Genomic DNA, 13101 nt, shown 5'->3' with positions numbered 1-13101 from the left:
TAAAATTAATGTTTGAACGGTAATTTGTATTATGTATTATTGTGGATTTATTTACAAACAGTATGAAACATTAGGTAATTTGTATTGTATTCGATATTCAAATATTCTTAAATTCAATATACGTATAACGTATCAAAGTCGTTTATGTATAAATCTATATAATACACTCAGCTAACATAACATAACTATCATAAAATATTTTAAATACTAAATTTTGTAAAGCATTATCATCGCTGTTATCATCTAAATAACGTAATAAATAACAGAAATCATATATAATACGTACAATTTTAAATATAGAATAAATTTTATTCCATTCCAAAGATAATCCCAATAAAAATACCCTAAAGTAACAGACAAAATGATGAGCAGATCATCTGTTAATAATAAGTAAATACGTTTCTCTATTGTCGTTAACATTTAAATCTTCGAATTTGGCTAGTTTTAAACAAAACCCTTTCCCATAAGAGGTTATTAACTTTTAATAGCATTTGGTTAATCGAAATAAAAACTTAACGACTTGATATTTTAAATACTACCATTTCATATCTCATAGATACATCATAAAATATCTGTAAGCTATCGACCATTTGAAATATAAATTAAAGATGGAAATGACACTCATCTTAAAAGTTGTTTCGACGTGTGGCCTTGGCATTGAAATCTGTAGCATTTTAATGTTAAAACGAGTAAAACGTTGAGAATATCTCCCCTATTAACATATTCAACGATACAACGGAAACACGGCGAACATGGCCACTCATAAACAACAAATGACTCGCGCATGCGCACTAATGCACTAAACTTGCATAACTAATGCATTCGCGAAGGTGAGGTTACACGGCAGATTCGATATAAATCTTTACTAGATTTGAAGAACAATTATGTAATTGAAGGAAAATCCTGTCATTTATAACTCAATCTTACTGCAGGATACAAAAAGTCCGACTATGGAATACGTCACACAAGTTACGTATTGCGATACACAAAAACACAAAACATCGTAACAGTATTTAGAAAAACATCATCGCTATTATGTATTATAAGCGTAATAAATATATTGTGCTCATGACGGCAATTATCATCAACTGCTGACCTGATCCACTTACAAGCTATATGCATAATCTTCTAAAATGTGTCCAAATAACCCGAGCTCCATTTGGAAACATATGAATAACCAGTTTCTTCACAAAACATACAACAATACAAAATATATATAAAGCACGACAATTTATCATGTCAATTGAAACCAGTATAGTTTTAGGTTTACCACATCCAGTCTGGCTAGATCGAAAACAATTGCTATGCAGGCCAATGCAACTTCCTACGTACAAATAGACGTACACATTGAATGTAATTAGCTATACGAGCCCACGCTGTACAGATATGGTATGTGAAATTAATAATACTAGTTTCGTTTGGGACATTATGGAAGGTCACTTACTGCTAAAAGCTCTGCGATTATCTTGAAGGTTCTCGTTGACAGATGCAATAATTCTCGGAATAATTTTGAGGAATTCATCGTGAGATAAATTCTGAGTTATAAATTAATTCCATAAAATGAAATTGTCAATAACTTGTAAGTTTTACTTTAAAATGAAGCAAAATGCATGAGTTTGATGATGGGAAGCAGCAAGATGATTATCCTAACCCTTTGTCCTAAAGGTACGGGAATCATGGTACGAAATTAATCAGTAATCATTATTGATTTGTCACATTAAATATATCATTTTAAAGACCAAATAGACGAAATGTTATATTACTATGTAAAAAAGGCAAAGCAAAATCATTTTACGTGTGAAAAAGCAATTCAGTAGACAACGTCTTAAGTAATCTTAATAATAACGTTGATCGAAATAAAAAACTACCTAAAACAAATAAACTTAGGCTGATACAAGAACTAACTTCGAAAATAACACCATCAGAGGGCGTTAAAGAAATAAGTCCTGGACAAATAATCGTGATTAAGGAGACAATAAACTGAATCAGTGAATTAAAGATGGCGACGGAAAGCGGGAAGCCAGTAAGCAATAAATACTAATTAACCAAATGTACGCGCAAGGCTGAATTAATATGAGGATTTGAGCTAAGGAGCTATTAGTGATGACAACACGAATTGGGCTATAAATAATTTTAAAGTGACTCCTAAAAAAATTGATTAAAATAAAAAATAAAAGTATTTTGTAAGATAAGATTAGCAATTTATAAAGACGCGTTTGAGTTCAAATAAGTTTAATCAATTCGTAGAAACTAAAGCATCCATCTATGCTATGACTCAAATATACATAAAAAAGATGATTATGTTGTTAGTCATTATAGTGTTAATGACTTGGTCTGATTATAATAAAAGTATATAATAATTTAGAAAAATCATTATAATCTTTGAAAGCTCAAACGTTGCTGCATTTTAATTAGTCAAAAAAGTTTAGATTATGAAAAGAAATATGATTACGAAGCAGAAAATAAAAACCAAACCCTCAAATCGTCAGTTTCAGTTAAGGCCAGTATGGCGGACGGAAACGGATGGCATCAGACAAGAGATCGTTGTTTGCTAAATATAGACGTGGATTTCGTGCGCGGGCGCATTGGAAGAACTTCTCACTTTATACTTCATTGATTAGTCGATAACGATGAATTAGCTGATTTAGGACACAAAATGTATACTTCCTTAAAGTAAAATTGTATTCGTTCAGTGTTTACCATAGATTGGTCGTAAATGGCAATCAACAGCTGTCGTTAATTAGCTATTAGTTACAAATCAGTTCCAATATCGTGAAACGATAGCATGGTGACACTTAATTTTTTGATCGATGTCATCTTTTGCAGTTTTATGTATTGAGAAAAATTCAATTTTGTGAACACCGCAATATATGAGTTTATATAGAATATATATTTCATATTTATTTGTAGGTAGGTATCTGGACTCGACATTATTTATGAGAATACTATAATCACAGGAAGTAGCTACGACATTGGTCTTCTTTTTTCAAAAGTGGTGAAAGATATCTTAACTATTTTACTAACTGGTCTTTGCTCACACCGGTTCTTAAGCTCATTTATTTATAGATGCACACTTTAAAGAAATGAAATAAAATAAACTGTACGTCATAAAATAAAATAAAAAAAGCCAAATTGCAAACTGTATAAGCATTAAAATCGAAAGCGTACGTATCGACAATATGGTTTGACATAAGCACTCTGCTTGTACAAACAAACAGCATAATGAAATCAGCTCCGTTGTTATGAAAACATTTCCAAAAATCAAGCAGGCGTAAAAACACCGACACGATTCAAATCCAATTCACGAGCCGTCGAAAATTGTAATCTAAAAGAAATCGAAACTCAAAGAAAATTGAACGTATAAAGTGTATTGTAATGGCATCACGTACGATAATCGATGCTATTATGACATACAAAGCAGAATTGCACCTAAGTATAATCCAATATTTATACGATCCGTGACTGTAATGCTTTGGGATTCTTGTACAAATCAGTCGAATCATCCGTCTCATTTGGTTCATCAAAACTTTCGACAGGAGAAAGAGAGATGGCGGAATCATACAAGAGTTTCGTTTATAGGTGTCCACGGAATGTTTGCACTCCCTCGCCTCTCGGGGTCGTCAGGTAAATTCGTCCACAAAAGCAGTGGGAGTCCGTGTTTATTATAAGACATACCTGAATGCAGGTAGACATGCATTGTGTACGCGCCCCCTCCTAGCGAATAATAGAGTTTTCGGAAATAATACAATGACTACGTAATTTATGTCGACTGGAATACAATATTTTACATAAATTTTCGGAAATGTACCTGTACATTTTTTCCAATTTTTTGTGCCGGCGCTCCAACAATCAGTGTTTGGGGTGACGTTAGTTTCGGTTCTTGCGGTTGATTTGTTTGTTTTACGGGTAATTTGCGATTCCAAACAATTTTTTCAACCATCCGCCGTGATGTTATCTCAGTTATTTGTGGCTTTTCTACTACTAATTGAGTAGTTTAATCATTAAAGTTAACAGTCTCGATGTTAATCTACGCATAGAATAGGACATAACGAGGTCACTAACCGCTTCTTCTTATGAATATTAAAATACTCGACACTTCGACCGTATAAAAATTCGATGCAGCCGTAAATAGTGTCTTATCAACATTTTTGACGTAAAATGAGCATCAACGGATACTAGGTGCGCAGTAAACATAACTAATTGATCCGTGTGAAGTTTCTGTGATAAAAACTGGTTCAAATGGTAGCTTATACGGTGGGCGGACTTGAATAAATCCAAACATTACAATTCCTTGAATTTCAATAGTTCGAAAGTGTAAAATCACAAATGACTCAATGCTTTACTTAATAATAAATAATCTATTGGTGATCCTTATGCGAATAATGATAAAGGCGATTTTAATTCTAATACGAATGCAGTATCTACACATAGAATACGGTATCGACAGGATGCACCGACTTTAGATCAATATATTACGATTGCGTTCAATACCATTGTGCTTTAATGCCAAGAAAACATCAATAGATCTCTACCTGAAATTGGCACCTGCTGGGATTTACTGCACATTAAAAAAAAGTAGAAATTTAATCGTGCGATTTTGATTCTTCTTTCATAAGAAAATAAGATTATATTGGCATAAAGAAAAATAATGGATACACAAATCGTAGCGCCGCGTGAATAAATTCTTTATTTCCCAAAAATGGGGATATGAAAGTGGGAATATGTCACAATGTATTCATTTTACTTACAAGGATGTGGTTTATAGTCGAAAGGACCACCAGCAATGTGTGATCAACAAATAATACCAGGTGACTTCATTTACGTGAATATGAAGATAAAATAAGAACATTACAAAATTATTTTATTATAACAATAACGAGATTAGAGATTCGTTTAGGAAATAAATAAAATATAAATTGGTTTCTCATGAAAAAAAATCACCTTAAATATACGAGTAGAACGTGTAAGTAAATAGAGCAAGTAACATTAATTATTTAAAAGAAACTTTACTTGTGTATAATAATAATTACGAATCAATTGGAATTTGTAAAATCAAACTTGTATTTGATTTTGTTTGCCGACTAGTATGCGCTTATAAATTGATTATCCACACATTGCAAAAGAGATGTTCAGAAAGTTGTTTTATTACGACAGAAAGTCATTATATACTTTTATACAGTTCAATATCTAAAAAGTTGTCAACAAATTAATATAAGTGGTAATAAAAAAATTATAGTATCATATAATTGCTTACAAAACTGCAAAGACTCACCTCACTTTCAGTCCAGTCGATAAGACTAGACTTCTCTTCTAGCAGGTTCTCTGAACTCCTTTTCTCGTCTTCTCCGTCACCCTCGTCTTTAAATACTTTGACCTCGTCCGTGGAGCCCAGGTCGTCGCCGCCCGAGCTCGCTGCTGAACTCGAGTGCGCATGCGGCATTTTCAAGAACCTAACGCCCACACTTCCATTATCCCATCCTTCAACAACACATATTATCTGTCATCCATGACCAAGCACTAAATTGCCATTTTTAAGCTCAATTCAAACGCCCAAAATTGGTCGAGCCGGATTTCCATAAAAAATCGACGATTGTCTTTATTGTTTTTTACACTTAAATTATTAGGCAATTGTTTTGTTAATTAAACTAAATGAGATCACAGATAACTTTTGTCAGGTTAAACTTAAAATGCTAAGGCTGAGGTGCTCCGTTTCATTTTGCGTTGCATTGGATCTGAAACAAAACAAAAAATGATATTTAGAACATTTAAGTAAAAAACAAATACTGGAAAGCTTACACCAAGATTTTAAAGCTAATTACATAATCTAAGTCAGCATTAAATCCTAAATTTAACTTTTAATTCACCGCATTGTACCTCTATATCAGGTCAAGTTGCCTGTCAAGCACTCGTCAAGATTCTGGCCTCGAGCCAAGAACTCAGAAAACCTTGCGATACTAAACATTATATTGGCTTTAAAACGATTTGGTCAAAGACGAACGTTTTTAGACAAAACATATTTTAATTCCACAAGTTTAAAATGATTTTTATACAAAAATATGAAAAGAGCGATCGTATAGTTTACCTTTCAATTTTTAATATTTATTCATATTATTGAAAAAATATATCTATAAAGTACTTGAGGATTCATATCACCATTGAACTAAATCTCTTTTACAGTTAGCAATGTACAACCCCCACTATTAAAGCTCTTCTACCCAATAATTATGGCGTCGAATTTAAATACAACTGCACATTGACATGCATAACTCTCTTCAAACGTGTCGGCCACATTATTCATATGACACCTCTCTACATACCAATATGACAAATGCATTATCTGTACAATGCGCACATAGCACACGCAGTCATAGCGGTGATCGTTATAACTATCACTTTAAAAACCTATGGATTGATTTACTATTTTTTTTTACTCTTAGTTTGATTGTTTGATATGGTGATCAAATATTTATTATACCGAATTAACAAATTCCAAGAATAATCAATTTCATTAACACGTACATGATAAAAGCATTTAACTCAAGATGCGCGGGCGCAGCTTCGTTGTACTTAAATTATGATCTCAGATAATGCCTACAATTAAGCCCAATTTGGACGTTGTCCAAAAATATTATGGGAACGTATTAACATATTATTTCGTTTAATTATTATTTATTTATTAAAGTAGTACATTATGTAACAGCGCTATCAAGATCTGAAACGTGTGTTGATAAATATATATGGCGCTTTGATAAATAAATGTATTTCTTTTTAATAAGAATATAATTATTAAAGAAAGATATTAGTTTGTCCCTGTAAAGTGAACAGAACTTTTTTAGATTTTTACACTGATTGAATAAGAAGTACAAATTGATATATCATGTACTTAAGACTATCTTGCTATTAAATTGTTTTTATTTAAAACACTTGGTATTCTGTTAAATGACACGTGATAGTTAAGTTCAGACGTGTTCGTTACCAAACCTTTACCGGTAACCAGTAAGCTTTGAACGCCATAATTCACGGTTTTCCTGGCGCCTATTTTATCGTGATCGGAATTGTAAGTATTGTCGTTGACCCTTAGTGGAGCTCTAATGGGAGTGCTATTACATTACAATGCATTTTGTTTCTATCGAGGCTGTACTTAAGCTACAATATTATATACAAATATTTCTTTTGCATTGTTACACGAATTTTAACCCGCGACCTTTATATTAAGATGTACGTGTTCTGTTAATACGGCCAAGGATTTGAACTAACATAATTTAAATTAATTAATATTATTATAATAATAGATTAAAAGAATATATGAAGAGAATATATTTTAAATGGACACCATAAATTGGTCTCTAAGCAGTACGCAAGTAGATACAACCCAGAGGCCAAAATGAACCAGTTAAATGACGCTTGTTCAATATATCTTGTTATTATCCTATAATCAATGTATCAAGAACGTCGATTTCGCTATAATTCCGCTGACATTTGTCAACATCTCATAATAAGTGTCGAAATCCTATCGTTATAAAATTACAAATTCAATTTTAATATTTATAATCGCTTCGTTTCTCATTAATAAACTTGTTATTAAATTATAATTAATGATATCGATATATAAAATATTTGATTATCAAAACGATGAGTGTTTTGATACGAAATTATTTGTCTATGATATTATCTATTATTTCGTGTGACTTTTATAATGAAAACAAAATGTAATCTACAGTACATTATAAACATATTTGACTCGTTGTCTAGTTGCTACGTTAGGCTTTTTTTATAGAATAGGAAAGCAGGCGAGCGTATGGGCTACCTGATGGTAAGTGGTCACCAACGCCCATAAACATTGGCATTGTAAGAAATGTTAACCATCGCTTACATCGCCAATGCGCCACCAACCTTGGGAACTAAGATGTTATGTCCCTTGTGCCTGTAGTTACACTGGCTCACTCACCCTACAAACCGGAACACAACAATACCAAGTACTGCTTTAGCGAGACTTACCAAGGCTGCAATTGCGTTACGATCAGTAAAACGTTATTGACTTTTTCGGTTAAGAAATTCTGCGGAAATGGCAGATTGACGCCCCCATGAAAGCAATAACTAATTATGTAATTTATTTCAGATAACCACGATATCTGGTAGTAGTAGTAGTAGTAGTACGAAGAGCTGTCTCGGCCTTCCGGATGACAGCTAGTGTTTAAGATAGCCGTGGTCGTAACCCACACGCCATAAGCGCTTGAATTAGGAAATCATGTTGAAATTCCGTTTAATATCTTCAGATATTACCTCATTGCAATACATAAAACGAATAACTGCTTTAACGCTCTTTATTAGCTGTACGTATCTAACTTACGTAAACAGATCTATGAAGGCGATTATAAACTAATTCTAATTGTCTATTAAAGTTTGAAATATAAGTATTTTGAATTCGGACGACAATTTTGAAGGAGTCACGAGTTATATTGTGAAAACTCTTTAAGTAGCTTCTAGTATCGTAAGGGTTCTTTTGGTTTGTTTTGCCTTAAGACTTTTTAAACTTTAATTGTTATAACTACTTATGTAACACATTCGCTTTGCTAAGCGTAAAATAATACGAAATTTATTCTTTTAATAATTACATTCTATAACGTATCAACAATAATTACTAAGTTTAATTCGAAACCATTAAGCAATTTATCATAAGTGAGTAAGAAGTATGCAAACATACTATCGCATTTAAAATATATATTGCAATAGCTTTAAAGCAAAACTAGAGATATATATCTTGTAAAATGATTATTTTATACATTAATTAAATAGAGATTATTTATGATGTATTACAAACATAAAAACGAACAAAACCGACTCGTTATATATAATATTATAACACAAAAGTGGACAAAAATTATCAGAAATATGAATATACGTTTTTTTTTATATTTCATTGCTACTTTTAATTATAATATTATCCCTGTTTATGAACCACAATAGAATTTACAAACCGTAAAGTTAATTACTTCTGTATAATAACGCCTGTTGTATTTGTTTAACCGATAATAGGCTATCTGTATTTAAATATAAAGACTAAATTGCTTTGTAGATTAAATTTAAAAAAATAGGTTTATTTCCTCTATTACTGTGCTCATCTTATTTAAAATGAATCTCAAATAATACTTTTAAAACATTTATATTATATACAATATAAATTATTTGTTTAAAATTATTCGTACATTTGAAGGTTTAACGCCTCATACTGCATAAAAAGTTATCAAGAGATCTGATATATTATGACTGGATAAAGTAATTGCTTACGCCATTTTATTTGTCTAGTGACGTCACTAAACATATAACTGAGAGTGCTTCTGAAAATCTAAATTGTTCGACTCAAAACCCTAATTAAAAACACAACTTCAAAAACTACAATATATATATATTTCTGTAATTATAAGCTTAAGTTTATACATTTATAAAAAAGAACTGTAGAGCGCCTCATTAAAAGTTATGACGTCAATAGCATAAAATTAGTACGAAAATTATTAATTGTTGTCAGTAATATTGTTTTTTTGTAATATTAATAATAATAATGTCCTCCAGACCGATTTCGGCCACGGCGGCCAATCTCAAGAGAGATTAGTCAACTACGCGGGAGATATTATAGTGCACAAGTGTGTGCGCAAACACAGGTGCACTCTCTATTCCCTAACTCTCATAATCCGATGGGACGGCAATCCGACACGACCGGAAAGAGTTCAGGCACGGGAGTGTACACGCTTCCAACTTCCACACTCCGGGCTGCTACTGAGAATTTTCTGACAGAAAAACCCAATAACTCTTTATTGGCCCGACCTGGGAATTGAACCCAGGACCTCCGGGTCTGCGGCCTTATATCAAGCCACTAGACCAACGAGGCAGTTTTTTGCATGTGTCATGTTATGTATATAGGATATAGGTTAAGAAACACAGCACATTCAAACACTCATTATATATAAAACATATTCGGCACATCGCTCTGTTAGGTGCAATTGTTTTTTTAATTCAGGCCCTATTATGTACTAACAATAAGAGAAAATTGCAGCGTATCTTAGTTTACTACATACATATGCACCAAGCATGTTCCATATAGACACACGTGCTGTTACTCCACTGAATATGTACCGCTATTAAAAGCTACATATAGCGTTGACTGATCAGTATTTCTTTTCAATGTTGTCAAAGTCACTTTTGATATTTGTGATTTTTAAATTGACTTATGTTCATCTGATAATATTGGTAAGCAAATTTTCATGCAATCAAAAAACCCAAATCAAGTAAATAGCCATGTAATGTACAGCCAGTGGACGACGAATATTAACTAACAATGCTACAAGATAGAAAGCGCATTAGCAACGCAAAACGATTGCAGTATATCAAATGTGTGATCCATCATTAGGACCCAACGGTTAGATATTCGATACATATCTGCGGTATGGATGTTGCGTGTATTGTGATGAGGTGATTTGAATTTAGATTGCACACTTTATAAACATTTAGTTTGCTACATTATTACTTGACATTTATCTTTATTTATACGTAGAGTACTCATTGAGAGCACTAACGTATTATGTAAAAATTGTATTTTTTTTAGTCCGCATACATAAGAACTTTGATGGCAGAAGGGCAAATAATGGGCACGATTGGTTTTTCTGTCGAATATTCTCAGTAGCAGCCCGGAATCTGTAAATCACATTTCCAATGTGATCCTTTGTCTAGGAAAGCACGTAAAGGTGTTGGTACTGCGCCTGAACTCTTTTCGACCGTGTCAGGTTTGTTCTTCCATTGGATTAAGAGAGTGAGGGAATAGACAGTGCATCTGTGTTTGTGCATTGCGCTCATTGTTTAACTTAACCTGTTAGTATGAGCTGGATAAAGATAGAATCGCCTAGAACAGCTTGGAAGAGGGTTTCACGAAATGCGGCCTTTGTAAATAATTATAAAACATATTAAGTACAGAAACTAATAGATTAATAAAATAAAGCTAATGACAATAAAATAATAATGAGTGTGATAAATCTTCGTATAAAATTTCAAAGCAATTTCAACCATCCAATTAAAACTTTCGTTTTACTGATACTCTGAATGCTGATAATGGTTATAATATAATACAGATGGATTTGAACGACATAGATAATGTATATATATATTTAGTTTAATTTAGAAAATGTCTTGAAACGATATATTTTCAATTACTACGCTAAGACTCTACATCGAATCTTGAGAGTGATTTTTGTAACATAAAACAATGATTATTAGCATGATTTACTGATCATAAACGAGATAGCTTGGTACTAAAATGTGAAATTGTAAATGGCAATACTATCGCATTGTAATAGGAAATCGTGGGTGTCAGTTTTATGGATGTTTTTACGAGTTAACGTGTTAAACCTAAATTGAATGTGTAATTTTTTCCGTACGGATTTCTTAGGTAATTCTTCCACAATACTGTGGCATCATTTCAAGTTTCATATAAATAAGACCCCAAGTATAACAAATGCTATTAATTTTAAATTATAAGTAGAAAAAAAAACAATTAAGTGCCTATTCTTTCAATCAATATGGGTAATATGTTTACGCGATTTTGTTTAATTCGCTAATTTCCTCGTAATTTTTATATCGGTAAAGATTCTTGGATCTCAGCCAGCTTTTAAATTCCTCTCAACTTAATAATTTAGTGGTAGTTTGAACGAGTGTTTTATGTTTATTATATTTATAAATTTTTTTAACTAAAAACGTCATAATGCTTCTTTTTACTTTTTATTAGAATATGATTTGTTATTTAATAAAGAAAACATGTTCTCGATGGATTAAAGTTATACGATTAACTATACCCACGTTTAACGTTACTGCTCTACCCCTGTAGGCGTGATATAATGTATGTATGGCTTAACGTGTCTCAATAAATAGGTTATTTAACACAAAAATATTTTTTGAAATCAATTACGAGTTCAAAGAATCTCTTCAGCTTTATAATATTAGTACGGTTACTATATATTAAAGAATAGCATGTTTTCGTTTTCATCATACATTGACACAAGCGATATAAGTGTTTTAATATTATTTAAGTGTTTTAACTAGTCATGTATATGATTTATATTATCTATGTATCCTCTCGCAAACGCTAGAATTTTACAGGATTGAATCAAATAAAATAATCCGTACCGTAACAGCCTGTGAATGTCCCACTGCTGGGCTAAAGGCCTCCTCTCCTCTTTTTGAGGAGAAGGTTTGGAGCTTATTCCACCACGCTGCTCCAATGCGGGTTGGTGGAATACACATGTGGCAGAATTTCAATGAAATTAGACACATGCAGGTTTCCTCACGATGTTTTCCTTCACCGTTAAGCACGAGATGAATTATAAACACAAATTAAGCACATGAAAATTCAGTGGTGCTTGCCCGGGTTTGAACCCACGATCATCGGTTAAGATTCACGCGTTCTTACCACTAGGCCATCTCGGCTTCTACACAAATCTCGTAAATCATTTGAACTCCAATTAATATAGTTTTGTATTTAATATAGCTTTTTAATTAAGTTATCCGATCAATTCAATGATATTTCGTTATTTTTAATTATCTTTGAAGAATGTTTATTCAAAGAAATATTTGAAACTGAAGATAAATGGTTAAAAGGCTTTGTTGTAATAACGAAATAAGATAAATTTAAACTTGAAGACATAATACTTAACATATATACAAAAAAAAAATATCCGCGCCATTATATACAGAAGCTTTAATACGTCCTGTATAAAATGCAAATCAGTTCATACAAAGTATCTTGACTTAAAAGGTTTATGCAAGTTTGAACGTAGCTTATACAGACCAGACAGCTACATCACTTTATAAATCAATTAACAGCAAAATACATTGATGCGTTTGCCTAAAACTACAAAGACTAGATTGAAAGTACATAATTTGGATGTACATTAATCAATGGCAAAGTAAATAATAGAATTATTGTTGTAAAACACATGAAACTAAGTCAATAATTTTAAACGATACATTTTTTTTAAATACATAATATTATTTATTCCGGTTACTTTAAACTTAGTTATTTATTTTTCTATATTTACAATAAACTTAGTTGCAGCA

General features: G+C 32.0%; 1 protein-coding gene across 4 annotated transcripts in view; it reads right to left on the bottom strand.

The window, feature by feature from the left end:
• The window catches only part of LOC126777880 (protein pangolin, isoforms A/H/I/S), a 151738-nt gene that overhangs the window by 120358 nt on the left and 18279 nt on the right, over positions 1 to 13101 (bottom strand). For all 4 annotated transcript variants that reach the window (XM_050501165.1, XM_050501164.1, XM_050501167.1 and 1 more), the window contains exon 2: positions 5273 to 5732. In XM_050501165.1, the coding sequence (XP_050357122.1) occupies positions 5273 to 5440 (168 nt within the window). In that variant the 5' untranslated portion in view covers positions 5441 to 5732. The remainder of the gene's footprint in view (positions 1 to 5272; positions 5733 to 13101) is intronic.

The sequence above is a fragment of the Nymphalis io genome, chromosome 24 (assembly GCF_905147045.1).
Source record: "Nymphalis io chromosome 24, ilAglIoxx1.1, whole genome shotgun sequence".
Classification (NCBI taxonomy): Eukaryota; Metazoa; Arthropoda; class Insecta; order Lepidoptera; family Nymphalidae; genus Nymphalis; species Nymphalis io.
This window is presented reverse-complemented; position numbering and strand designations above follow the sequence as displayed.